The sequence below is a fragment of the Balaenoptera borealis genome (genome assembly GCF_965194805.1).
Source record: "Balaenoptera borealis genome assembly, chromosome: 2".
Lineage (NCBI taxonomy): Eukaryota > Metazoa > Chordata > Mammalia > Artiodactyla > Balaenopteridae > Balaenoptera > Balaenoptera borealis.
The window spans coordinates 177,765,274-177,792,313 of NC_138867.1; the positions used below are offsets into that span (position 1 = coordinate 177,765,274).

Consider the following 27,040-nt stretch of genomic DNA (forward strand, 5'->3'; position numbering starts at 1 on the left):
CCTTTGGAGAAGAGAGACCTGCCCCCCTCACACAGCAGCTCACTTCTTTTCACCCATCCTACCCCTGACCTCCGGAAGGCCTCAGAACAAAGCCCAACGTGGCGGTTCCTCCCCAAATCAAAAGCAGCCACAGTGGTGGCGGGGAAGGGGCCCAGGGGCCCCCCAGAGGGTGGAGGGCCACTTGGAGTTTCAGGACTACTCAACGGGAGGCAGGAGCAAGTGGCAGGCTCGGTGCGTGGGCTCAGTCCTGACTGAGGTGTTAGGAGCTCAGCTGGGCCCGGCCCCTCCCCAGCCACGTGCCCTTGGGCAAGCCACTGCCCCTCTCTGCCTCAGCTTCCTCAGCTGTCAAAGATGGGTAGGAGTCTCGTCCTCCTGGTGCAAGGTGAGGGCGGACACCGTGAAAGCCCCGAGCACATGCCCACCCCAGAGCTGGTGCTTGCGAGGCGCCAGGGGTTTTCTTTTGTCTGTCTGTCTGTCACTCTTATGCTCCAGGGTCAGCCAGACCACCGGGCTCTGGGCAAGCAGAGGAGCCAAGGAGGTGGGAGACCCCATTCATGCTGGGAGCCGGGGCAGGGGAGCGGGGTGCAGGCAGGCCAGGGAACGCGGAGCCCGGGGCCCTCCCACCTCTCAGGGAAGGATTTTGGGGGGCTTCAGAAAGGGCAAGGGCAGGAGTTCCCGGTCCGGAAGTTTGTGAAGAGCCTCTGCTGCCCCCACCCTATCATGTCATGAGGCAGGAAGCTTCCAGTTGGCCGGCTACGGCCAAGTAACTGAGTCACAGCCCTTTCGGGCCCCGAGTGAGACGCCACATCTGGAAGTGTTTATAGTGTGATTCCGCCCAGAGCACAGAGGCTGCCTTCCTGATGCTGCCCGCACGCACGCACACACACACACACACGCATGCACACACGACACAGACACACACCACACAGACACGGAGGCGTGCATGTACCCCGCCCCCACCCCCAAAGAGACCTTCTCCTGCGCACAGAGGCCACGGACCCAAACCCTCCCTCCTGCGCCCCCCCCCGCCCGCCTCCCCCTCGCCCTCCCCCACCGCCTCCTTAGGATTTCCTGAAAACCCACAACTTTCTCCAGATGCACGCTGGCCCTGGCCGTGCCACGTCAGAAGAGACGAAGCAGATCATCGCGGGCGGACCAGTGGCTTCCTCGCCTGCTCGGAGGTGCTGGGGCGCTGTGGCCCTGCTGCTGCCCAGGGGGCCCGCGGGACGGACAGCCGGCCCCGCCAACCCAGTGTTCAGACTACCTGTTCAGGGGGCTCTGAATGTGTACAGTAGTCTGCACATTGGTTAGGCTGGGCTCGGGCGAGCGGCGCGTCGGGATGGGCCCCCCACCCAAACTCGCTGCCACCCACGCGGCGAGGCAGACCCGGAGGTGAGTGCCACTGCCCACTGCCCACCGCCCTCCTCCCCACGGGCCGGAGGCCTGGACAGAAGATTCTGGAATAAAGAATAAGGGCTTGGGCGGGGGTGGTCGCCGGGGAGGAAAAGAGGCGCCGGGGAGAGGCAAAGAGAGCCCCGACACCGGCTGAGGGGTTGGGGGCTCTGGCGGAATCAGTCTCCTATTCCCACCCTCCAGTAACCACCTCCTCTTGTTTATTTTTTTAAATAAAGAAATACTGGTGTCTTGCCTCTCTCTGAGGCTTCTCTACGATGGTGGCCTGACCCCGGGGGTGGCCACCCTGTTGTGTGATTTTCAGGGCCCTTGCTGGGATCCTAATTTGGGGGGGAGGGGGGAGGGCGGGGGACGGACAGACAGACAGACAGGATTTCGCGCCTGCCCCTCCCCGATCTCAGCCCGCTTTGTGTCTGGGGTGTACACAGGGCCCCATTCACAGGTCTGCTGGTTCTCATTACCGCCAGCGGCGCTCGACCCTCCTCCCAACACTGCCCCTGCCTCTGCTCTGGGGCCCCGAGGGAGGGTCTGGGGCTCCTGCTTTCAACCCCTAGATGAAGGAGAAACAAAGGGCCCCTCCTTAAGTCAAAAACTGGGCTACCGATGGTGCCATACAGCGAATCGCCAGGCTAAGGTTTGGGCCCAGAAGCCCCCTCTCCAACTGCCCCGGGGACCCCCAAAGCCCAAAGGTGCGAACCAGCTCTCAGCATATCTGACAGCTGATGCAGCACAGAGCAGACTGGGTTTCAGACTGCGGGGGAGGAAAGAGAGGGAGAAGAAGTGCAAGCGTCATCCCCACCCACCCTGCACCCCGGCCATTTTGAGGAGCGGATCTGGCCACGCAGGTTCCTTGAGGAATGTGCGGTCCCGCCCACCCTCCCTCTGCATCTCGACCCAGGAAGGCGCCAGGGTCCTGGACAACCCCAGTTTAGAAGCAGCCACCCAGGCAAGGTCCCCTGGGGGACTCGGGGCTCCCAAGCCTTCACGACACTCCAGTGCTGAGCCCCTGGCCTCGCGGGGAGTGGGATGACGACATTCTACTCTTAAACACCCGCCACTTGTTGGAACCGCTTCCTGCCTGGGCAGTGGGGAGTGGTCCAGGTGTGGGCTGAGGTGCCTCGGGTCAGGGAGCCTGTGTCCTGTACCCACCGCATGGGGACACTTCCCCACCCTGTGACATGGGGGCAAGTCACTGCTCAGAACCTCAGTTTCCTTACCTGACAAAAGGAATGTGAGTATCTACTGAGGAGGAGGAGGAGGAGGAGGAGGAAGAGAGTGCCCTCCGTGTGGGACCATGGCAGGCTCTCCTAGCCAGTGAACCTGGCACAGGGCAGGGGCTTCATAAACAAGAGAGGGCTACCCAGAGACACCAACGGAGTTCTACCTGTCTTGTCTCTGAGCCTGGGTGGAGATACATACGGTTGGGCACAGGCCTGCCTGTGCTGGGATGGGGTCAGCTGCCAGTGAAGCCCCAGGTGTGGGGGTCACCCCAAAACCCCAAGGGGGGAGAGCCAGGTAGGGCAGCTCCAGGGGCGACCAGAGAAGCCGGGCCTCTCCTTGGGGGGGCAGCTGGGCCGGGCTGGAGGCTGTGCCATCCCATGTGGGCAAAGCACAGAGCGGAAGCGAAGATTCAGGAGCATGTGAGCAGAGGGGTGCGTGTGCCTTCCTTGTCAGGCACCTCCTTCCCTCCTGTGGCCACGTGGTGATGGGCACGGGGCAGCCATCCTGGACCACGAGGAGGAGCTACGTGTTACGATGGCCATGGGGGAGGCGGAGCCAGGGCCCTGGCCAGCCTCACGGCACAGGGCTGCCAAGCTTGCCGGGATGCGGGCAAGAAACAGACCACCTCTGTAAGTGCCTTCATTTGGGACCTCTGTCACAGACCCAAATCGATAGCCACCTAATACCACCTTGACGACAGGGAGCGCCTGTGCTGTCTCTCACAGGGCAACCCAGGAAAATGAGAGAAACACAGTGGCCCTCGCTGGTGGCCCCTGGAAGCCTGTGTCAGGGTGGCAACAGGCAGTCACACCAGAGGAATGGCTTCACTCCCAGGCCACTAAGACACAGTACTGTCGCTCTGTTAAGAGAACTAAGCCACGCAATGGGCCACGCAGGACGGGAGGATGGGCCGCGGCGGCGGAGGGACCTGCACGGCAGCACCCGGTGGGGCTGCCCGCTGGGCCAGGGGCCAGGGGGGCACTCCCTCACAGCCCCGCCCACAGGCTCAGGGAGACCATGGCACGAGGCAACGCGCAACACCACTCCCTGTGCTTAGTACTCCTGGTGCTGTACCCAGAGGCCTCCCTCATCCTTCTGAGGAGGACAAGCACATGTGGAATGATCTCAAGACAGACACCGTGACTGAGCACCTCAAAGGTGCAAGGGCCGTTCTACCTCACTTCATGGATGGGGAAACTGAGGCCCAGAGAGGCTGAGGGCCTGGCTGAGCCTGGGTTAGCTGTAGACAATGGAACCCCAGCAGCCTCACCGTGAACCTGAGTCCCCGACCCCAGGCCGTGCCCCCTCTGAAAGCCCCCCGCCTTGCCATGATTTTGAAGGGTGGGATCAGTTTGGAGCCTCCCCCACGTCCCTTTCCTCCTCAGGGAGCCCAGCCCCCATGAGGCACGACCACACGGGGGGCCGTGAGGGGCTCGGATATGATGCACAGTGCCTTTGGACACGCTGTGGCCCTGGCTGATACCATCCTAATGGTAAGCTTTGGGGCACGGTGGCACTCAGGGAGCCTTTCCCGAATGAACAGCAAGTTGAGGGAGCGCCACACAGAGGAGGGAGGTGTGGAGAGCACGACCCACAACTGCCCAACCGTCCCACCCCTGCCAGCCACTCACCTCCTCATCCTTGTACCACGACAGTGACTCGGCCGTCAGCACAAACCAGTACTCCTTGGAGCCGCCCTTCATCAGGCTGATGTTGTTGATGGTCAGCCAGCCCCTGCGGATCACCTGGGGGGGGGGGAGGGTGGGGCTCAGAGGGGAACAGCGGCCACCACCCAGCCCAGCCTGCCCCAGCGCGGTGGCCAGCGCCCTCGCCCCCAGCAAGGCGGGAAACCGGGGACCACGGCAGAGACACCCCCAGCCCAAAGCCAGGCAACCCGACTCCAGGCCACCTTGCCCCAAGCACTTCCCAACGGAGACCAACGTGGGGCCCTCGGGCGGGCAGACGTGCACTCACTCACAGGCCCCAGGGTGATTGGGAACTGGGTCCCTGGGGAGCCCCTCTGCGCTTGGGGTTAGGTTGAATTAGCACAGGTGGCAAAAGGTACGCCCAGCTGAAAGGGGCCCAGAGGAGGGCATCCCAGGCTTGTGGGGGGGCGCCATGTCACGTTGGATGTGACTGAAGGAATCACACTTGTCTTGGTGAGACGCGGTACCAGCGACACCCTTGGGCCCTGCCCCTCGCGCCCTGTGGAAGGCGGCTATGCATGCAGAGCTGGAGGAGTCGCCCAGGCAACGGGGTGGCTCCTTTCAGGGGCCAACTGGCAGAGGCTTGATTCTGCTGCCCGGCTCCCCCAGGCAGGCGCTCGGTGGGCACAGGGACCTGCTCTGACCAGGAGTCGAGGCCAGCCCCCGCCCCAGGGCTCCCCTCCCCACAGGCTCTTTTCAGGATATGAGGATGAAGAGAATCCTCCACCCAGAGGGCTGGGGACAAAAGTCTGAGCCCAGGGGACCCGCCAAGGATCATGCCCCACTCTGGCTTTAAGCCACGTGGTCCCACTTTTCTCTGACTGGCACATCCGGGTTCTGAGCTGGGAGACCCCCTAGATGGGGCTCGTCTGGCCACTGCTGTCATCTGAGCAGGAGACAGAAGCCAGGCCTGCGTGGGGGACTCACCTGACAGCTAAACGCAGGTAGCCTGGGGGAGGCCACACTCCCATGTTCCCCGGGCCATGGAGGCGCCTGTGGGCTGGAGCCTCCCACCACTCTGGACTGGGGACCCCGGGGCAGCGGGAAGCACGAGTCGGCGCAGGCAGGGACGCCCGGAGCCAAGGCAGCGACAAACTGGGCTAAGCTGCAGGAGGTGGGCTGCGAGTGGCCATAGACAGCTGGGAAGGGCTAGCGCTGTAACCCCCAGGGTGGGGTAGGGCTTTGGGGCTGCCTCTGGGGCCCACATGCCCCCCTAGTGGATGGGTCTCACGAGGGGCTCCATCCTGTCCACTCTGTCCTGCCCCAGGCACACCCGATCTTCACAGGGCCACCACCCGCCTGTGGCTGGAAATGAGCTCTTAAGCCTCAGAGACCAGGAAGGCAGAGGCCGCCCCAGAGCGGCCAGGGACCTCTGCACCACATACAAGTCCCTGCCCAGGCTGTGCCACCGTTGAAATGCCACCTGGCAGCCCGTGCTAAGGCTTCTCCCTCCCTGGGATGACGAGACAGCACCTGGGAGTCTTGTGGCCGTCAGGGAGCAGGCAGAGACTGTCAGCCCCAACAAGGTCATGGTCTCATTCCTGGCAGCAGGGTGACCGACTCACCCTGGCTTCTCCAGGAGGCCCCTAGGTTTAGCCCTCAAAGTCCTGGGAACGCCCTCAGTCCCGGGCAAAGTGGGACGGGTGGTCAGGCCGGGGGCGAGGCTGGTCTCCAGACTCAGGCCCGAGGCCGTCCTACAAAGGACCCAGGAAGGAGCCCCTGCATCTGGCAACCACACCCAGCTCCAGAGCTGCGTGGGTGCCTGTCCCCGCCTGTTCCTCGCTCCCCCAGGGGCAGGGTAGGGCCTGCCTTGTCTTAGTCCAGGTCTAGAGTGGGTGCTTCTAAACTTCAGTCATTGATCGACAGCCGGGGGCGGGGGGAGGCTGTGCGTGCTGGGTGCTCCCCAGAGAAGAAGTCCTCACATGGCAAGGCCTCCACACTCCCAGGCCCAGCCTCGTTCCCAAGGGCGCAGATGTGCCCCCCACCGCCACCCCTCGGTGGCCGAGCTGGCTCGCCTGCCTCCACCCTGGATCAGTAGAGGTCAAAGCTAGCAGATGGGGCCCTTGTCATGCTCCAGGGCATGTGGCCATGCTGGAAATGGCACATCTGAGCCTTGGGGCAGGAGGCTGCTAGTTAGGCCTGGAGAAGCACTGCCCCGCCTCAGGTCCCTTTGCCCTTGAGCCACCCAGAGAGCTGCCTGTGCGGGAGCCCAAGGGGATTCAGAGACAAAATCCCGCCCCGGGGAGGGGCAAGCTGCTGGTGGCAGACACAGACGCTGAGTCTAGAGGAAAAGGAGTGGTCGGGCCTTCTCATCCAAAAGCCAGATTTGTGCCCAAGGGACTGGGCTTAGAAAAGGGGGGCGGGGGCGGCGGGAGTAGGGTCAGCTGGGGAGACAGAAGAGGCAGGCGGGGTTCCCATGCTCCAGGGGGCAGGCACGCTGGGGGCGGGAGGAAGGGCTGCCAGGAGCAGCAGCTGCCAGGAGAAGCAACGCGGCTGGGGCCCACCTCCTCCCTGGGTGAGTCGCCTGGGCAGGGATGGAAACCATGGCCAGGAGACCCAGGAGCCACAGCCACGCACACGGCAGGGCTGGGCTTCGTGGCTAGGGGTGTGGAATCTGGCAGGAAAAGAATGACTAAACTTCTCAGGGTGTGGGTGTGGGGAGAAACATGCCCCTGGGCTGTTTGGAGGGAAGAAATCATTCAAAGGGGATTGGGGGTGACACACGGGGAAAGTGGGACCCATGGGCCCAAGGACTATCCATTTCTCCCGCAACCGCCCCCAACCATGGCAAGCTTTGGCCTCTTCTGCATCTTCCAGGTCCTGTTACGGGTTCAGCTCAGCTACTGGAAAGATCCCGGGGTCACCAGAAGATCCCTGCCAGAGGGCAGCAGCAGTAGGGCCCGCCCAGTGTTGGGGGAGAGTACCCGGGAGAAGGAGGCTTCGGTTAGGGCTGGTGGCCCAGGCCATGGTCTCCAAGGTGGAGAGCTGGGGCCGAAGCCAGCTGCCCAAAGGCAAGCACCTTGAAAAGAGCCCAACTCTCAGAAGTGAGCATTGCCTGCTCTCTGCTGGGCTGGGCTGGGCCACACACAGAGAGGAGGTGTTACCTAAAACAGGGATGGCAAATACCATTCACCAATCAATGGGTAGCACTGTGGTGAGAATTCTGGGCACTGTGGGAAAGGATGCTAGGATCAATTAGTGATGTTTGCCATTGGCAAAGGGACAGGGGCAAGTGCAACAGAACAGCCTAATCAGTCATCGTATCTGCTATGGAGGCAGGAGGATAGTGGCAGCATCCAGGAGAGAGTCCCCTGATCAATGTCTGTGATGGGTACAGGAGGGGTGTCACATGCAAAGCTATCACATGGGGGAAAAAAATTCCTTGACCAGTTAGTCATATCTGCCACGGAATGGGGAGTAGTGACATGCTTAGGAAACAAAAATGCCAGGATCGATTAGTGATGTCTGCCAGGGGCACAGGACAGGAGAGAGGTACAAGAAAAAGAGTGCTGGATCAATTAGTAATGTCTGCCTTGAGTGCAGGAGGGGAAAATTTCTGCATGGTGTTGTCTGGAAACAGAGCGGTGGCAGTGGCAAGAACAAGCTCTTGCAGGGCTTGAGCAAAATCTTCCCCGGCCAGGGAGGTGAAGGGAGAAAGGCCTGGGGTGTTAGCTGAGTATTTGCCATCCCTGACCTACAGGAAACTAGGAAACCATGTCAGGAATGGGCTGGAGGGGTGGGCGCCAGATGGGGGCAGTGGTCAGGTTAGTGTCTGTGTGAGTCAGCTTAGCCCAGGGCAACACAAAGCCTGGCAAGCGGCAGCCACGGCAGGGGTTTTTAAAGGTTAGCTGGATTTTTAGTTGTTCTGTTATTTTTTTGGCGGGGTGGGGGGGTGGGGAAGGGGATATTATGGGGTGGCATGGTCTCCACCACTACCAGGTTCTCTAATGTTTGCTACCACACTAAGTGAGTACTTACCAAGATCTCCCCCTTTGAAAATGCAAAGTTAGGGTTGTGGGGAAATCAAAGAAGAGCAGGCAGAGGAAAAGAGACGTAAGGGACATGAGGGGATGGAGAAAAAGCAGGAAAGGCACAAAAATGAGGAGAGAGAAGAGCAGGGGGAGAAAACAGCAAAAGAAAAAAAAATTACATGCTATTAATTATATTCATGGTGTTAATATTTAATTCATTATCATCTCCCGAAATGAAAAAGCAACAATATATGTATTACCTATGGCAAGCGCAAAAAAAAATCATGCAGTGGTTACACCCTTCTTTTCCAGAGGGCTCTGTCATCGTGCAAGATAAACAGCAGAGCCCTCACCCCCACCCCCGCCCGATGTGGAGAAGGCAGGGGACACCGGCAGAAATTTTTGCAAAGACGATGTGTTTTCTTAAGCAGGAAAAAAAAAAAAGGGCACCTAATACTGGCCTATATAAAGTTGTTCTTACTTCACAAGGCCTCTGGCTGGGGCATGACATCAAGGTAGAGAACTCCTCATACAGCTCTGGGTTTCTCCAGGTACGGGGATCAAAGCACCCCCAGGCTCCCCAGACCCGCCTGTCACAACCAGCCTCCCACCAGGCTCCGAGTCTCCAGGGCTGGGCCCGGGAACCCAATGTGGCTGCAGACACCAGAGGGACTGGGCTGCCCCTCTCCTTAGTGTCAAGTTCTGGCCGTGGCCTTGGATGTCAGACACGGCCTTCTGCAAATTTGCCCCCTAGGCCCTGCCAGAGCTGCCGCTCAAAGACCGGTTTCCCAAAATATCAAAACCTAAGTGGACTTGAGAGGCTGGAGGGGAGGGGTGGGTTTCTGGCAGGACATGCTATGAGCCAGGTGCCATTGCTGGGCTCGGTGGTCCCTTAGTGCCCTCCCACCCCCGAGGGTGGAGCTATGGGCCGCGGAGGGTGCAGGGGTGGGCGGTTACCTGGTTGGGGATGGCTCTCTTCTTGTTCAGCTGGGTGCTCCTCTGCTGGGCGCTGAAACCAAAGCACAGAGAGAGCTCATGCGGCGGGAAGCCCAGAGGGACGAGGAGCAAGAAGCCCTCGCGGCCCAGCTGGGGTTCTCTCCCGAGTGGGGGCCAAGGGCAGAGGCAGAGAGAAGCCCCCTGTGTACGAAGGGCTGCCCAAGGAAAAGAGAGCGGGCTCATGGAACGAACGAGATACTGAATTAAACCCTGACTTCTCATCCCTGATTTCAGCCACTCCTGAGAGCGCCGGCTATTTCTAGGAGTCACTGGGTCCTGGCGCTTCCAAGAGGGGGCATGGGAAGCTGGATTCCCAAGTGGCTGGGAGGTAGCCATGCTGGCTTCAGAGTAACCTTCAGTGTTTGGGGGGTCAAACTTGAGGCTTCTTCCCGCTTTCCCCTCCCATCCTGGCCCGGGCACCAGGCCCAGAGCAGCTCTGACCACAGGGCCATCCAGCCTGGGAGATGAGGCTACGGGACAGCTGCTCACCATGAAAACGCTACTCATCTTGGATGGCTCCTGACCCAAGTCAGAGGACAGTCTAAGTCAATGTGTTTCTGCAAGGTCCCTTATTTACCTACAGTCCCAGATCTCTTTTCTTCTTCATCTATGTTGTTTCCTGGCTAGTTCACACCGGACAGACGAAGTCCCCTTTATTTTGTACGTGGGCACCTACTCAGCTCCCTTGTTTGTCCTAATATATTTTCTACTTGGACCATCATTATCACCACCGGCAACCAACTGATAACTCCTGTTACTTAGGGGTCATACTGTCTTTTCTTATCATATTGCTTTAGCTGGAACTTTTGAAACAATATGAAAAGGCAAAACATCTTGTTTAATCCCTTTACTGACTGCCTCTGGGATTTGACCTTAAAGTTCAAGTTGCCTGTTGGATAAGGTAGTGTGTGTGCCTGTGTGTGTGTGTGTGTGTGTGTGCGTGTGCGTGTGTGCGTGTGCGTGTGTGTGTGTTTGTATGTTAAGGAAGTAGGCTTCTGTTCCTAGATCAGTAAAGGGTGGAACATTAAGAATGGAAAGGAGGGACTTCCCTGGCGGTCCAGTGGTTAAGACTCCGCGCGTCCACTGCAGGGGGCATGGGTTCAATCCCTGGTCAGGGAACTAAGATTCCCACGTGCCGTGCGGCGCAGAAAAAAAAGAAAAGAATGGAAGTGGAATTTATCCAATGATTTCCCTAAGAATCAATACATTTACTACAAGGGCTTTTTCTCTGGGCCTTGTTTTTAGTGTTTCGAGGGCAGTGAGAAAACACCCCAGAACTTCTAAGCGCAGGAAGGAGGTGGATCGATAGTGTCTGAAGGACACAGAGCTGAGCCACTCACAGTGACGTCTGGGTGCTGGTGAGGCCCCAGATGCTCTACTTCCTAAGGGCTTCCTGGGTCTCACACACGCCTGGCAGCCCCTCTTTCCCTTGCCTCCACCCAATCAGAGATTTCCCACTGCTTTGGTGTGTGTGTGTGTGTGTGTGTGTGTGTGTGTGTGTGTGTGTGTGTGTTGGGGGGAAAATCCAAAGTTTTCCCCTTGGCCTGCAGGCCCCCTTGGCGATGAGGCCTTGACCTCTGCCCTCCACCTTGCCTTGGTCTCCTCACGCTCCTGCTTCTCAGCCTTCCTTCCCTGTCTCCAGCGCTCTCTGCCCCCGCTCCGTCCCCATCACCTGGCTGTCATGACTTCCTTGGGAAGGTCTCCCCAAGCCTCATCCCTCACTGCCCTCTCCCACAGCCCCTCCACCTGCCCTCCTTTCCAACTGGCATCCTCCTTATGAGAACTGGCTTAACGACAGTGTGTGGGTTCTCAGCCTGTGGGTTCTGAAAAGGCAAGGCCCAAGTCTGGCTTGTTCACCGTCCTAGGCCAAAGGCAGTGCTCCATGGCTATTCCGGGAGCCCCTGCGACATCCCACCCAGGGCTGGGGCTTGGGCCTGTGCTGGGTGGAGCCTGGCACCCTGGGCCCCGCCCCCAGCCAGGGCGTCCCCCGTTCACACACTAGGGAAAAGGCACACAGCAGGCAATACCCACCCGGTCACCAGCTGCTCAGTATAGTAACAGCTGGGGTAAGTGGGAAGGCCCAGGAATCCAGAGGAAAGAGTGGAGTGGTCAAAGGAAAAACAGGAGAGATTGTGAGAAGGAACTGTGGATGAAGTGTGAGAAGCAGAGACATCAAGGTGAGGAAAACAGCAGCAACCCGAAAAGGGGGACCAGCGTTTTCAGGCCCCACACACCCGGCTGCTGGGGGAACAGGAGCAGGAGGGGCTGCTTCCCCAGGCCGAGAGCCTAGCCTGAGGGGCAGTCCCCGGCCAGGGCCCTTCAGCCTTCCCCACAGCAGGGACAGTCCGGCCGGGGCCCTCAGCTCATCTGGGCTGGGGCAGCAGCTTCTAATCATGCCCCCCATTCATTCGTTCACTCATTCATTCATTCCACTCACCGACCATGTGTCCAGCACAGAAGAGCTGAGTGCACTGATAAATGTCTACCCAGGGAACTACTCAGCCAGTAGAGACCCTGGACGGGAAGACCCTCTTGCCCAGCCTGCTAGCCCCTTCCTCCCTGCACCTCCAAGGCCAGGCCACAGGGCCACCCTCTGGACTCCCACGGGCGGTGGACAGCCCCACCCCGGCACTGACCACACTGTGTCTTAACTGCCTGGGTGCACCTCTGTCCCTGGCGCGGGACCTTCCTTTCAGGGTGGGGACCTGGGTCTGTGCCTGCTGACCGCTGTTATCACAGGGCCTGGTGCAATGAAAGCACACCAGCGATACTGGCTAAACCAATACAAGGAGGCTGGCTACCAACTGCCTTTTATTCTATCAGGCTCCGGAAAGAGGACCTTCAGGAGCCATCAGAACAATCTGTGTGATACTCACCGAGGTGGGGGGCTGATGGCATCAGTGGGTGACACTGGAGGCCACCAGCATTTATATTTATATCCTGCTGAAATCAGCTCCCTGCTCTTCTGGCCCCTTATCCGGGTGCCGTGGAAGGTTCTAGTTTTAAATCTACAGCATATGGACAGAAGCCATGCCAATCCTGGCAGCACTTCCCAAAGAGCAGCCCCTGGAGCCCTGAGCCCCTGAGCTGCTCAGTGAAAGGGCCCAGTGCATGTGGGGGAGACTGGGAAAGCTGCACGTGAGTCTATGAAAGGCTCTGAGAAGTCCTGCAGGAAAGGAAGCACTGAACGCTAGTTAGCCTTGCCCTCTCTTGAAGCCTCTGACCACTGGACTGCCCTTTCCTCCTTAAACTAACCATGGGGGTGCCCCACAGGAGGTGCATTGGGGACAACGAGGCTGGGGGGGTGGTCACTGCTACCCAGCAAAGCTTCCAGATGCTCTCCGATGGCCCCGCGCTTCACCTGGGGACCCCTGACAGAGAGACCTTCGTGCCCCGGCCCAGCAGCGGAATCCCAACTTGACCGCCTTTCTCAAGGCATGGCTCTGAGGGTGGACACTCATGCCACCCCACCAGCCGCTATCTTGAAAAGTACATACTTGGCAAATCCAATGAAGTCTTCGTGGTTCGTGTTGATATAGGACTGCTCGATGTCGATCAGAAGAAGAATCTGGGGGAAAGCAGGGGTCATGGTGAGTACAGAGCCCAGCGTGGCAGGGAGGGGCCGCTGCCAGAGCACTTCCCGCATCCGCCAGCAGGGGGTGCCCCGAAACAACCACGCTGTTTCCCAGGCAGGAGAACAGCGGTCACCCACCCACCCCTTCCCATATCCTGGGGCCCGTCTGCAGGGGGAAGGGGGCATGGGTGCTTCCAGACACCAAGGCTTCACAAGTGAGAAAGACTGGGCCAACAGAGCAGAGTGAGGCAGCCCAACGTGGTAGTCACAAGTGTGGCCTCCAAGGCCTGGAGTAGGGAGGGCAATAAGGCCTCACTGCAAAGGCTTAAATAGGTCACAATATGTCATGTTGAGAGTAGCGCCCGGCATGCTATAAGTGCCTCATTAAAACGGCAAAGTTGGAAACTACATTCAATATCCTGTGATAAACCATAACGGAAAAGAACATGAAAAAGAATGTATATACGTGGATAACTGAATCACTTTCCTGTACAGCAGAAATTAAACAACATTGTAAATCAACTATACTTCAGTAAAGAACTTCCCTAGTGGCGCAGTGGTTAAGAATCCACCTGCCAATGCAGGGGACACGGGTTCGATCCCTAGTCCGGGAAGATCCCACATGCTGCGGAACAACTAAGCCCGTGCGCCACAACTACTGAGCCTGCGCTCTAGAGCCCGCGAGCCACAGCTACTGAAGCCCGCGTGCCTACAGCCCGTGCTCTGCAACAAGAGAAGCCACCACAATAAGAAGCCCGTGCACCGCAACGAAGAGTAGCACCTGCTCACTGCAACTAGAGAAAGCCCGCACGCAGCAACGAAGACCCAACGCAGCTAAAAATAAATAAATAAAATTTTTTAAAAAAACAAAAAAACTATACTTAGGTAAAATTAATACCAACAAAAAACTGGCAAAGGTAATTTGGCCAGGTGAGGACATTAAAATGAAACACACGGGCACAAAGGCACACACCAGCCAGCCAGGGTGTCGTCTCAGATAAGACACGGGACCTTAAACAGTCCTGTCACTTCACTGTGCCTCTGAATCCTCAAGCATAAAGCGGGCCAGGCACTCAGATCTTGGGGGGTTGTTGGAAAATGCTGGGGTGCTCTGTCCATGGGAGACACTGTCGCTGGTTTAAAAGGTTTGAGTCCTGTTGCCCCGGAGTCCAGCCATGACAACAGTGGGGCAACTGGGGGCTCTTGTGTGTATGGAAGGGACAGCAGCATTCTTGCCAACAATGACAACAAAACAAATTGGAATCTCTCAAGCTTTTCACAGAACTTCCAGGTTACAGAAGCTTCGAGGGAATGGGGGACCCTGTGAAGGACAAATGAGCAAGTTTCTTCTCCGTCAATGTCAAGGGGAGAGGGACTGTTCTAAACAAGGTGATCTCACAACCAAATACAACAGGTTGGCTTGTTTCGGTTCCAGTTTGAATAAACAGCTGCCAATCTCCTGGGATAAACCATAATGGAAAATAACATATACATAAAAAAAAGAAAGTCTATATGTGTATAACCGAGTCACTTTGCTGTACTGCAGAGATTGGCACACACTGTAAATCAACTCTACTTCAATTAAAAAAAAAAAAAAAGAGAGAGAACACAGTGGACCACCGTGGGGGAAATAACCCAAACCAGGTGTCGGGCCACATGAAGGCAGGATGACAGCCCTGGGCTGAGTAGGTGACAGGTGAGACTTGAACTGTGGCTGTGTGGGGCATCTCACTTTCCACCTTTGGGTATGCTTATGACGGTCTTCATAAGACAATGTGAAAACACAAAAAGCACTCAAACATGTTCCGGTGGGTGAATGGATAAGCAGGCTGTGGTCCACGTGCACCATGAAACACTACTTGGCAGTCCTAAGAGACACATTTTGGCTACACCACAAACAACAGGGATGAGTCCTGAATGCATGGTGCAGAGTGAAGGGACACAGGATCAAAAGGCTACCACAGCAAGAGTCCGTTCGCATGACATTCTGGAAAAGGCAAAACTACAGGGACGGGGAGCAACCTAGTGGTTGCCAGGGCCTGAGGGCCTGGGGGCCTGGGGGTCGGGGAGGGATTAACGACAAAGGGGCACAAGGATGGGGATTTGGGGGGTGGTGGCAGAACCGTTCTGTATGTTGAGTGAGGTGGTGGTGACCTTGCTGTACGCATTTGTCAAAACTCACACTGCACAACCAAGATCTAATGCACACAAACTGTATCTGAAGAATGAAACAAAAAGCCAGTACCTGGTCCTTGGTCCTCCCCTCCCGTTCCCGGATGTAAGTGGTGACGATTCGTTCGGTCTCCTCTCGCAACCGGGGGTAGGAGCTGAGCTGGAGGGAAAGCAGAGTGGCGGCGTCGGCTGGGTCCTCGTGGCTTGGGCAGCAAAGTGAGCCAAACGGAAAACATGGGCGGAGGTGGGGGTGACATGGAGTGGGCCCACCGGTTCCCCACCCCGCTCCTGTCTCAGAGCTGCTCCAGCTGGCAGACAAGAAGGGGATGGTGGGGGGGACGGTGGGCCGGAGAGACCGAGAGGGTGCCCGCACACAAGCAGAGGTGCTTTTCGAGAATGCGTTTCGGAGGTGGAAAGTGGCAGAGAAAGCGGGTGACAGCCACCCCCCTCCCTCGAAGTGCTGGGTGAGAGCAAGGACACAGTGTAATTAAAGCCCCTGGGCCACCAGCGCGAGGGCCCGAGCGCAGCTCAGGAGTGCGCAGCAGCGCCCGTTCTAGAATGGGGGGAGGGCCAGCATCTGGGCCATCGACCTCGGAGGGACTCCCTTGCGGGGGGCGGGAAACTGCTCCCGATCATCTCACCTTTGGGATCCACTCCTCTGACACCCCCGCTGCCCCAGCCTTTGCAGAAGCAACCAAACTAACGCACAGAAGCCCACCTTCCATGGTTTGGGGAAAGACCACGAGTTGGGAAAAATTGAGCAAATGGTCAAAATCACTAGAGGAAAAATTCCATTTTTTTTTTTGGCTACACCACGCGGCTTGTGAGATCTCAGTTCCCCGACCAGGGATTGAACTCGGGCCCTCTGCAGTGGAACTGCAGAGTCCTAACCACTGGACCGCCTAGGAATTCTGAAAAATTCTTAAATGCCTTGTGATGTGAGAACACGCAGATCAGCACACTGGCGAAGTGTTTCACCGCGTTGGTGGCAGTTTGGAAACCACCTTTCTCAAAGCGTTCCAGGGATGGGCATGGGCACTCATCCCTGCTGCCTGCTTAGTAAGTGCATCTGGCGACATCAAAGGCCTTTCATCCCCGTCAGAGGCCCAAAATGCAAAGGTGGAACCCAAGTGCGACTGGCCCACCCCCTTGTGTCAGCCAAGGCAAAGTTGAGATGTCTCCAAGTGACCACTGGCCCACGGAAGGGGGTTCCTGCCGAGGCAGAGTTTCCCAGATGCTTGGGTTAAGACTCACGATGGGAAAGAGAAGATGGGGGACAGAAGCATAGGTGATAATAATGAAACCTTCTGTTACCTTCTCGGCACACTTTTTAATGACCGTGGCCAGTTCTGAGACCACGAGATCAACACACTTCAAACTTGGCTCTTTGAGTTTTACAATCTGTTTTTTCACAATGGCTTCAAAGGCCATGTCGGGGGTGAAGAGCCCCGTCCTGGGTCATGCGGAGGGCGGGATGAGGTAAAAAGACACCCAGGGGCAGTGCAGGCCACACACGCGGGACGGGAGACGGAGAAAGAAGAAACGAGAGTCAGCTGGTTAGTGACATGCATGGAAGAGCCTGCGCCCGCATTTGCCCCGGAAGCTGCTTCGGATCAAGAGGCGACCTGGGTCCAAGGGGTGGGCTTAGTCTGGGGTTTAATTATAAAAGTGCCACGGGTGGGAGTCAGCGTACGAACAGCTAAAGGTTTGGGGAGGCCTTGCCTTTTCGTGTCTGTGACAATGGGCTCTAGGACGAACATCTCCAAACCATCTGGGTTTCTTTCCCTTCCCTTTTCCAATCGAAGAAGCTTAAGAAGCAAATGTGGGCTTTTCCAGACTGAGAACAGAAGGATGAAGCAGAAACTCCTGCCTTGGAAGGCCGACCCAGAGCTCCACGGCCATGGGGGACGTGCAAGCACAAACTGGCCACCAGGAAGCGCTTCAGCACCTTGGCCAACATGTGCCGCCCCGGGAACCAGGCCGGGGGTCCGAGGGCCACTGCCCTGGGACAGCACTGCTCCTGCGGGAGCTGGTGGAGGCTGTTAGGGGCGAGCCCAGGGCCGAGCACTCCATAGGCCGCTGGCGTTTGGGCCTTTCTCGGCGCCTTGGGGACAGAGAAGTGGCTGGCTCCGGGAAAGCCTGAGGGTGCCAGGCATTTGTCAAGAAGGCGTTTGTGAGGGGCAGGGAGGTTCAGGGAGCTTGGCCTCCAGCAGGTGACGCGAGGTCCCTCTCTGCTTCCCAGAAGACAGCAAAGCGACAGCCCAGCAAGACCCCCATCAGACACATGCTAAGCTTGGTATCAGGGTCCCAGGGAGCCCTGCCCACCAGTCTGGGATCTGGAGGCCTGGCACCCCCGGGCTGCACCCAGGCCAAAACGCTTCTGCCCCAGCCTCTGGGTAGAGGCCACGTTCTTGGAAACTGAGGCAATCTGGGAAGGGGAGGGAGGGGGACCAGAGGGGCAAAGGCCAAGCAGCACCGGGAGCCTGATACCAAACTCCCACAGCCCCGTTTCCACAAGGCCAGGAGTCACCCTGCCGAGGGTCCAATACCTTACTGGTACACTGCCTAACTGTATTGATTAGCTCCTGGATAACCAGGTCGACACATTTCAGACAGGGCTCTTTCAGCTTGACGACCTGCTTTTTCACAATGGCCTCGAATGCCAAGTCCGGGGTGAAGAGCCCGGTCCTAAAACCATCCGTACCCGGGGGGCAGGGGAGATAAGTCAGAGAGAAACAAAGCACGGTCAGCGATTTCATAGGCTCGGGTTGGGTTCCCGAGAGAGCCAAGGTTGCAGCAAGTCTGGGGGTCGGATGCCCGCGTCCGCTACTTGGAACCCCCCGGGGCGATCTGAGGACCCCACGGCGACACAAGAGTGGAGGGCGGGAGCAAAACGCTGGGGACCCAGGAGGCGTCCGGGGCACCCATGACGGGGACAAATGCTGGGTTCCTGCAATCGTGCCTTGGCTCTGACTTCCTCCCCACCCCCCAGGGCAAATCTGCAGCGAGCTTTCTGACTTGGCTGACCACGGTAACTGGGCCCTTTAACCCATGTTTAACCCAAGGGCAGCGGACAGCCCGGACAGCCGCGGGGCTTATGACAGATCCACACGGAACTAAGCACATCCACCCTCGAGTGCCTTTGAAGACCCAGAGGGAGAGACTGACAGCTACTGCAAACCATCCCAGAGCCCTCTCCAGGCCTCCCAATCGGGGCACCCCAAGGATTGTGGGGACTGACTGGCTGCGGGGTGGCACAACAGAGGTGAAGGGAACACGGCGCCTCCCCCCGTGGAACTTGCCTGACTCCGTGGATATTCTTAATGGCGTAGCTGATCTCCCGTCTTAAGTCCTTCTCATCGAACTCCATCTGAGAAGAGACAAACCAAACACATGCAAGGAGGTACCTGAGGCACCGCCACATCAGGTCTGTACCTAGGGAATGTCACCTCCTGTGTACCGTTTATATTCACAGGGCAGAATATTTAATTGGTCAAAATTTTCAAGAACATTAAAACTCAGTTTCAGCAAGGATGCTCTGAAACTGACACTCTTGCTCTCTTGGAAGGAAAATCAACTCAAACTTTCTTCTGGGCTACGTGGCAGTACAAATCAAAACATACCTCTAAAAACATACCTATACTGTCACAAGGTAGTTTTAAGAGCTCTAGGAATTTATCTTGAGGAACTAATCAAGAATTAGCTACATTCACAAAACCATCCGTAACTGCTGAAAAATGTGCAAAGAACCTAAATGCCCCCAAATGGGAGACTGGTTAAATGAACGATGGGACAGTCATAAAATAAGATAGTGTTTTGCCATTGACAATGCATGAAATGTATATACTAGTTTGGAAAGATGGCAAGTCATATGAAAAAAAAAAAAAAGAATACAAAGATGCATAATTATTTTAAAAAAAATACATATGCACACACTGGTATGCATGAATATATGTACTGTGCTTGTGGATGCAGGGAGGCTTTTTGCCTGCATTTGCACAGAAATAATTCTCAAAGGACACACATCCAGGTGCTAAGAGGCGTTGTCTCTGGGTGTTAGGATTATGGGTGTTTTTTTCCTTTTAGCTTTTCCTCTTCTATTGAAAAGAACATGACTGGTTTTTACAGAGATGGCATGCGCTCACTGTGAAAAAGTGTAAAACTTCAAGCAATTAAAACAAAAAGAAAACCTCCAATCCCAGCACCCATAGCTGACATTTTGTGACTATCCTTGCAGACCTGTCTCTGCAAAGACACACATCTAGACATGCGTGTATGATTTCATATGAAGGATGTTATAACTATCATCTGTATGTTCTGTTGCACACGCTGGCTCCATAATCTGCTTTTTCCCTTTCAACCACATGCTGGGGGCATTTTCCCATGTGAATTTACCTATATTGTCTATGTACTTTGCAAAGAACATGTATTCAGAGTAAGAAAATGGAACTTTTCATACAGCTCTGCTGGAAATCTCTAAGCTCAGGGAAGGAGGCCCGGGCCTGGAAGTGGGAGCTCGAGACCTCGTGGCCTGGGAGGAGGCCGGGTTCAAGGCCGACTGAGCAGGAGGGTCAAGGCTGACCAGAGGGCCCGGCCCGGGCAGTGCTACCTTCACCAGCTCGAAGGGAAACCGCTCATGGAAGATGCGATTGATCCGGGCACCCCCGGAGAGCTCCAGCGTGTCCACTTGGTCTCCAGAGCCTTCGATCCTCTTTTCGAAGTCCACCCCAAACTGCTGGACCATCCTATGAGGAAAGAGAAAACCCAAAGGTCAAAGCAGAGGTTTTAACACAGCTCCGGAATTACGTCCCTGGTCAAGCCGTGGCTTACTTTCCTCCGCAGTGAAAGCACTGTATCCTAACCACTAGGCCACCAGGGAACGCCCATCTTTTTATTTTTTAGCAGCAAAAACAGACAAAATCCAGGAGCTGCCAGAGGCAAGCACTTGCTACACACCAGGCCCGCTCTATAGGCCTGTTACGACCATTCATTCATTGAGTTGGGGGCGGGGGGGGGCAATTATTACTCCCATTTTGCAGATGGCAAGAGGGAGGTGCGGGGTGTGTGTCGGGGGGTCACAGTTTAGCAACCTCTGCCCTGAGGTTTGGCCTGATCCGGCAGGACCGTGCCATGAAAAGGGAGCCCCTCCACACAATTCAGGTGGCTTCCACTGGTTCCCGCCACCTCCCAGTCTGTTTGGGTCAGGACTCCACCACTGATGGGCTGAGAGGCCTTGGACAGGTGGCTGGCTCTGCCCTCTGAGCCTCAGTTTCTTCACCTGCAAAGTGGGTTGGTTGTAACAGCACTTCCACACAGGGTCACTGTAATAAGGATTTAAGCAGTTTCTAGATTTCATCAACTCAAAGCAGGCATTGGTCCCCAAATGCACTAATGGCCTGGACACCCCCCAGAAAGAAAAATGTTGCCAATTAATGGTAATTCACCTGAATCATCTGATTTGAGAAGTTAAAAAAATTTTTTTAAGTGCACACGTAATTGATGAAATGTGGTAACACCATGCGTGGCCCCTTAGAACCCAGCCCAGCCCTTAAAATAGAAGTGTCTCAGAGTATTGCTGATTAGTGCTGCAAGGAAGTGAGCAGTAAAGAACCAAGATATTTATCAGTGTTTTGGTTTTCTTTAGCATTTCTAATTGTTTCCCCCAGTCCCTGGCACTGTCTGTCTGAATCATTTCCTCATTTCCATTCCCCCAGTTCTGGATCTCCTCAAGTACTGTGTAGAGTTTCCCCAGAAGTTTCCCGCACTGGGCTGGCAGCAGGGAGCTGGCAGTTCCCTGGCACAGAGAAGCCCGGCTCTTACGGGCAAATACAGCTGATGCCTGCAAGCTGCCAGGGCGGCCAGGCTCGGCCACCAATGGATGGGGTTCTTCCTGAACACCCAGGGGGTCACGCACAGGGTGTCCCAGATCCCCAGAAGCTCTCTGCCCACATGAAGCAGACAGTGCCCACACTTGACTTCCTTCCCAGAGACACACAAAGGCCTACGTTAATGCTGCACCTGGAATGGGGACCTTGAACGGTGGCCAAATCAGGGCCAAGATGGTAAAAGGCTTAGCGCTACAGCAAGGACAGAGTACAGAGCAGGGAGTGGTTCAGGGAGCAGGATGAAGCCTACGCCAGCTGCCGCCAGACTCGGAAGGGAAAAGACGTAGCATACGTGAGCACCAGCCTCCCAGGGGCCCTGGAGTCCGAGCTGCACTCAGAGAGCATCCTTGCCAACTGTCATGGGTTAAATTGTGTCCCCCAAAAATTCATGTTGATGTCCTAACCTCCAGTACCTCAGAATGTGATCTTATTTGGAAACAAGAGTCTTTGCAGATGTCATTAGTTAAGATGAGGTCATACTGGAGAAGGGTGGGCCCCTAAGCCACTGTGACTGGTGTCCTTAGAAAAAGGGGAAATTTGGACACACACACAGGGAGAATGGCATGTGAAGATAAGACAGAGATTGGGAGCCCCAAAGTTGCCAGCAAGCCACTCGAAGTCCACAGAAGAAACCAACCCTGCCGACACCTTGATTTTGGACACTCAGTGTACATGACTATGAGACGATAAATTTCTTTTTCTTTTTTTTTTTTTTTGGCCACACTGCAGGGCTTGTGGGATCTTACTTCTCTGACCAGGGATTGAACCCAAGCCCTCGGCAGCGAGAGCACAGAGCCCTAACCACTGGACCGCCAGGGAATTCCCAATAAATTTCTATTTTAGTTTAAGCCACCCAGTTCGTGGTACTTTGCTGCAGCCACAGCAAATAAATACACCAAGGTACAGGGCAGGTAAGATATCTACAGATGACCAGCGGTCCCTAGAGATGAATGGTCCTGAGTTTAGAGCCACAACTGCACGTCTAGGGAACGTGCATTCCTGCTCCTAGTTCTAGAAGAAGAGAGATCCAGGTGCAAGACAGAAAAGCCGAGGGACAAGAGCTGGTTTGAAAAATGTCCCCGATCACCTCTGCTTGGGGAAAAAAACCTGCCAGGGTTTCAAGTTATCTGTGTTCCATGCACAGGAAGGAGCTGAGGTGAAGGTCACTGTATAACTTGGTTCCCCGACATGGAGCAAGGACCAAGCTGTGCCTGGGAGGAAAAAGCCAGACTCGGAACAATCGATCATGGCAAGGAGGATGATTAAAGTAAAGACAGTTAGCTTTCCTATCACTGGCTCCAAGTGAGCCACATACCATATATACCTGTGTGGGACCCGAGGGGGCGCCCAGAACCAGGCCGGGAGGGCCAGCGGGCATGGGCCCCCCTGGAGGCCACGGAAGCGCTACTGATGCAACTTCAAGTTCTCCTCAAGCTAGCGATCCCTCTTTTAGGAGTCTGCCCTGCGGGAATCCTCGCTTGTGCGCTCAACAATGAATTCGAGAAGCATCTATCGAAGAAGCAAAAAAAATACCCGAACGTCCCCTATGGGCATCGGGTCAGGGGAAGAGCGTATGGGATACTCCGGGCGGCCGTGGGAAGTGGAAGGCTCTCGATGCCACTTCCATCAGCTGCGAGACAGCAGAACTGGGGGCTAGTCTGATGCCACTGTTCTCATTCTCTGGTAAGACAAGAGCCTGGAGACGGGAACCGGGGTGCAGAGGAGGAGGGGAAGTTTTCACCCTCTGTACACATGAAGGCAGTCATTTTTATAATAAAGGCCGAGGAGGAGGTCATGCAACAAGCCATTCAAAGGGACGCCCGCCAGCAGGGAAGAAGCAAGGGCCTCTGCTGGCCGCTGGTCTGTGTGGCCCATAGCCTGCAGGAGGATCTGGGACTGCAGATAAGATGCTAAATAAGGAACACCAGCCCTCGCTGAGGGGCCGCAGATGACAGCAGTGCACCTCCACTGTGATGTCAAAATCACCCGGGCCGGGCCGCAGGGCACTGGTGAAAAATGACACGAACCCTGGGGGATGGGTGCTGTCTTGGAGGGCGTCCCCTGGCCCGCCCCGCCCAGGGCCCCAAAAGCATCTTCCAAGATTCCCCAATGGCCACGTGATGTGACAGCCGCTGCGGTCCTCATTTTAGGGGCGAGGAAAATGAGGCTCAGAGGGGTGTGGTCACCTGCCTGTGGTTGCCCATCAGGCCCAGGTTTAGCCCCAGGCCGTGGCCTCTGCAGCACAGGCTAGACCAGATCTCCTCCTAAAGCCTGCAAGGGACCAGCGTTGGCGCTGCAGAAAGCTTTTCGGAATGGGCTGAGGCCGTCTGATGTTAAAAGCATTCTCACCCCCGATCCCACCACTGTGCAGTGCCACATGGCAGAGAGGGCAGGGGGACGTCAGGGCTGTAACGGCCACACAGGACAGTGTCCCTCTGGGAGGGGTCTTATACGCGGCACCATCTGCCATCTGAGGTGCCAAGGAGCTTCTGGATCCCATTCTAGCCAAGCCAGCTAAGGGTCCCTGGCAGGGCAGACACCTGGAGTGCGGAGGCAGGAGGAGCCCCGGGTGAGAAGCTGAGATCATGGGGCACACCCACTCCTCCGACTCACAGCTGGGTGGCTGCCGGGAGCACCGTCTTAGAGTCAGGGTGAGGATTCCAAGAAACCAAGCAGAAGTAGCTGACACATGGCTCGGCTCCCTCCCCCCATGTCTGTCTTCCCTGCAGCCGCCAGAGGGCGCCCGTGAACACCTGAGTCAGGCCATGTCCTGCCGATTGCTCAGAACCCTCCAGGGCTCCCACCTCAGAGCAAAAACCAAAGCCGTCCCCATGGTCTACAAGGCCCTGTAGGCTCTACCCTGTTCCCTCCCCGCCCTCCCTTCCTCCCACTCTCCCCTCATTCACTCTGCTCCAGCCACACGGGCCTTCTCCGACATGCTGGACGAAATCCTGCCTCAGGGCCTTTGCACTGGCCGGGCCCCCATCCCCAGGACTCTGCATGGCCCCCTTCCTCACCTCTTCAGGTCTCTGCCCGACTCTCACTGTCTCAGGGGGGCCTTCACTGGCCACTTTATTTTAAATGCTACGCCCACAACTACGCTGGCGCTCTCTAGCCCCCTCCCTACTTTGATACTTGGCCATTTCACAGAGTACACATGTTCTCATCTACTTATCTTGCCTCATCCTTCCCCCCTCCCCGTTCTGAGCATGTGGGGTGTCTGCCCAGTACACTGGGGAGACCCCAGTGCTCAAGACAGAGCCTAGCACACAGGGGGCTCTGGCCAAGTGTTTGCTGAACGGACGGACGGATGAGTGGGGGAGCCTGAGGCCAGGTGGAGGCCCCGGAGCGCCCGGCGGGGGGAGGGGCACATACTGCAGCAGGGCTTTGGTCTTGCGCGTGGGGTCGTCGGGCCGGAAGTTCTTGTACTCCTCCACCTCCTTCTCCAGGGACAGCAGCTGGCTCTGCAGCTTGCTGCGCAGGGCCGGCAGCGACTCCCGGATATGGTTGGTCAGTTGCTGTGGGAGAGAGGCTAGAGGTCAGAGGTCAGCACGGGCAGGATGCTGAGATGGGGCGGGCCCGCTCCACCCCCAGCCTCGAGGGACCAACAGAAACATCCAGCTGGAGTCACACTGGCGTGAGGGGCAGGGAGAGGTGGCACAGCTCCGTCCACAGCGGTGAGATGCTGCAAACAGCCCGCAGGGCCTTGGGAGGACAGATCAACCAGGCTGTCCACACCAAAGAGTACACGCAACTGTTCGCAAGGACCAGGCAGCAGGACCCAAGTGCTGACCGGGAACAGCCTCCCACAAGTGCCGCTCAGTTGGGGGGGGGGGGAGCCTAGAAGCCACCGCAGGACCCAGGTACAGAAGGACTGTCAGACGGGCGATGGCGTGTCCACACTACAGAACGCTGGGGGAACGTACAGACGCGGGGACGGGCCCTACAAACTACAACAGAAACAGTTTGCCAAAAAAGGCACCGAACACACCTATGATGTGCTCCCCTCTGTAAAGACGGGGAGAAAGTAAGAACACATTTTCATTTGCACGAACAGAGGGAAGGATGGTTCACAAGAGAAGGGCAGAATGGAGCAGGCAGGTGGAAGGACCCTTTCCTGCAGCCCCCTTTTCCTCTGTTGTTCTGCCTTTGAACCACAGGGATTTGTTCCTTATTCACGGATCTTAAAAGGGGGCAGCAGTGCAGAAAAAGTTAGGCAATGAGCCTCAAGATGGGTCGTTCAAGAAATAGCTAGATACAGAGCAGTGGGTAAATATCTTAACTGTTCAGGTGGTGAAAAGGAAGACGGAAAGGGAAGAGAAGGAAAAGAGAAGCAGGAGGAAGAGGAAGGCTGGCAGTACAGACACATCAGTGTCTAGCGTCTCGAGAAGGAAGCCCAGAAAGTGGTGACACCGGCCGCCTCAGGGGAAGAGAGCCATCGCGGGATGGGAGGAAATGGGACATTCACTATATTTGCACTGTCTGACTTTTTTTAATACTATGATAAAAGAGAAAGAGAGAAGGGAAGAAAAAAATAATAGCCATAAAATCAGCTAAAACCCACAAAGTGAAAAGCAGTGTTTTGTGGCCATCTGTCCTACAAGACAAAAGAAATGACAAACTATCCATCAAGCTAGAAAAAAAACATATGAAGGAGCCTCACACTCCGTGGAATGAATCTGATGGTCACCCCAAAGCCCTATGTGAGCTGGGGCCCCTCCCTGTGGGAGCTGCAGGTCCCTAAGGGCGGCAGTCCACTCCGGTCCCCGACAGCATCCTGGGGCGTTACGGTGGCCCCATTTAGCTCGCGAGGCAAAGGAGGTGGGGGGGACCAGGAAGCACCAGGATGTGGAGCTAGGCCCCCAGAAGGCCAGCTGGGCTGCTCACCTGCGGCTCTCAGAGGGGGGCCCCAGGCACCTGCGGGGAGTTTTACTTCCCTTCCTCTCCCTCCACCCCCTGCCCAGGCAGACCGCTGCTTCCTTTCCTGGAGGGCCCCTCCCACCGGACACTTACTTCCCTCTTTGTTCTGCTGAGCTGCCTGCTCTGCCTTCCTGCTCTGCGCCAGCTCTCTTCCCGGCCCCATCACTGCCTAACACTCAATTGTGCCTCTACCTGGTGCCCCCAATTAGAAACATCCCTTCCCTAAGGACAGGGCCCAGCTCCCACATTGCCACTGTGTCCCACTGCTGTCATGAAGGACTCAGACTGTCACTCTGAGGCCCTGCCCCATCCGAGATGCTACCATATAGCACTGAGGGGGAACTCCTCGTAACCCCGGGGCCACTAAGGACCACACTGCCTGCTACAGTATAGCTACATAATCCCACATTACGGATTTTACTCTCGTAGAAATTGGCACACATGCAAAACGATGTTATTAAACAGCAGCCTTTTACTGACTAGGAACATTAGAAACCAGCCTTCCAAAAAGAGCCTGGTTAAACAGCCTAAGACCCATGTGTTCAGGGACTACTACAGGGCCACGAAAAAGAGTGAGGAAGCTTTTTCTGTAGGGACAGAGCTCCAGGAGATACTGCTGAGCAAAAAAAAAAAAAAAACCAAGGGGCGGGTATCCATGACTATGCAAGAAAGAGAGAAATGTGATTCTCAAAAGTCCTTTCTGCTTTCATGAACAGAAAGAAACTCAGGCGGTGTTAACAGTGGTGCCCTAGGGGTGGGAAGCAGGGGCAGATGGGGGCGCTTCACTATATACTTTTAAACACTGGTATTTTTTACGAGCCCTGTGAATATACTACCTGTGGGAAAAAAGAACACTAGAAAAGCAGTGAGATACCAGAGTTGCTGGCATTTGATATGTGCTGCATTTCATGTAGCAGACGCCAGCCCTGGGGGCAGCGATGCGGATGATTCCGGCCTGATGGACGGGGAGGCTCGGAGAGGCGGGGCTGGGCTTTGGACCAAGGAAGGCCAGGCTCCGAAGTCCTCCCACTTGGCTACTGTCGAGCACTGCCAGCCACCCGGTGTTGGTCCAGGCGAGGCATTCGTAACCCAGGTCATCAGTGTCAGGAACTGTACGCAAACTTCTGGGTACGTGACTAAATAATTACGGTGGTAATTAAAATAATGGTAATAAACAACAAG

At 56.3% G+C, this 27,040-nt stretch overlaps 1 protein-coding gene across 14 annotated transcripts in view; it reads right to left on the minus strand.

Moving 5' to 3' along the window:
• The window catches only part of DNM2 (dynamin 2), a 92,481-nt gene that overhangs the window by 13,618 nt on the left and 51,823 nt on the right, over positions 1 to 27,040 (minus strand). For 4 of the 14 annotated variants that reach the window (XM_082380201.1, XM_082380197.1, XM_082380190.1 and 1 more), the window contains 10 exons: positions 24,314 to 24,456; positions 19,663 to 19,798; positions 18,356 to 18,423; positions 17,603 to 17,741; positions 15,127 to 15,213; positions 12,805 to 12,875; positions 11,339 to 11,368; positions 9,269 to 9,320; positions 8,319 to 8,330; positions 4,266 to 4,379 (listed from right to left, as the gene is read on the minus strand). In XM_082380201.1, coding sequence (XP_082236327.1) covers positions 4,266 to 4,379; positions 8,319 to 8,330; positions 9,269 to 9,320; positions 11,339 to 11,368; positions 12,805 to 12,875; positions 15,127 to 15,213; positions 17,603 to 17,741; positions 18,356 to 18,423; positions 19,663 to 19,798; positions 24,314 to 24,456 — 852 coding nt within the window. Of the gene's footprint in view, positions 1 to 4,265; positions 4,380 to 8,318; positions 8,331 to 9,268; positions 9,321 to 11,338; positions 11,369 to 12,804; positions 12,876 to 15,126; positions 15,214 to 16,367; positions 16,507 to 17,602; positions 17,742 to 18,355; positions 18,424 to 19,662; positions 19,799 to 24,313; positions 24,457 to 27,040 lie in introns of all 14 variants that reach the window. The other 10 variants (XM_082380194.1, XM_082380200.1, XM_082380195.1 and 7 more) reach the window with 6 other exon arrangements.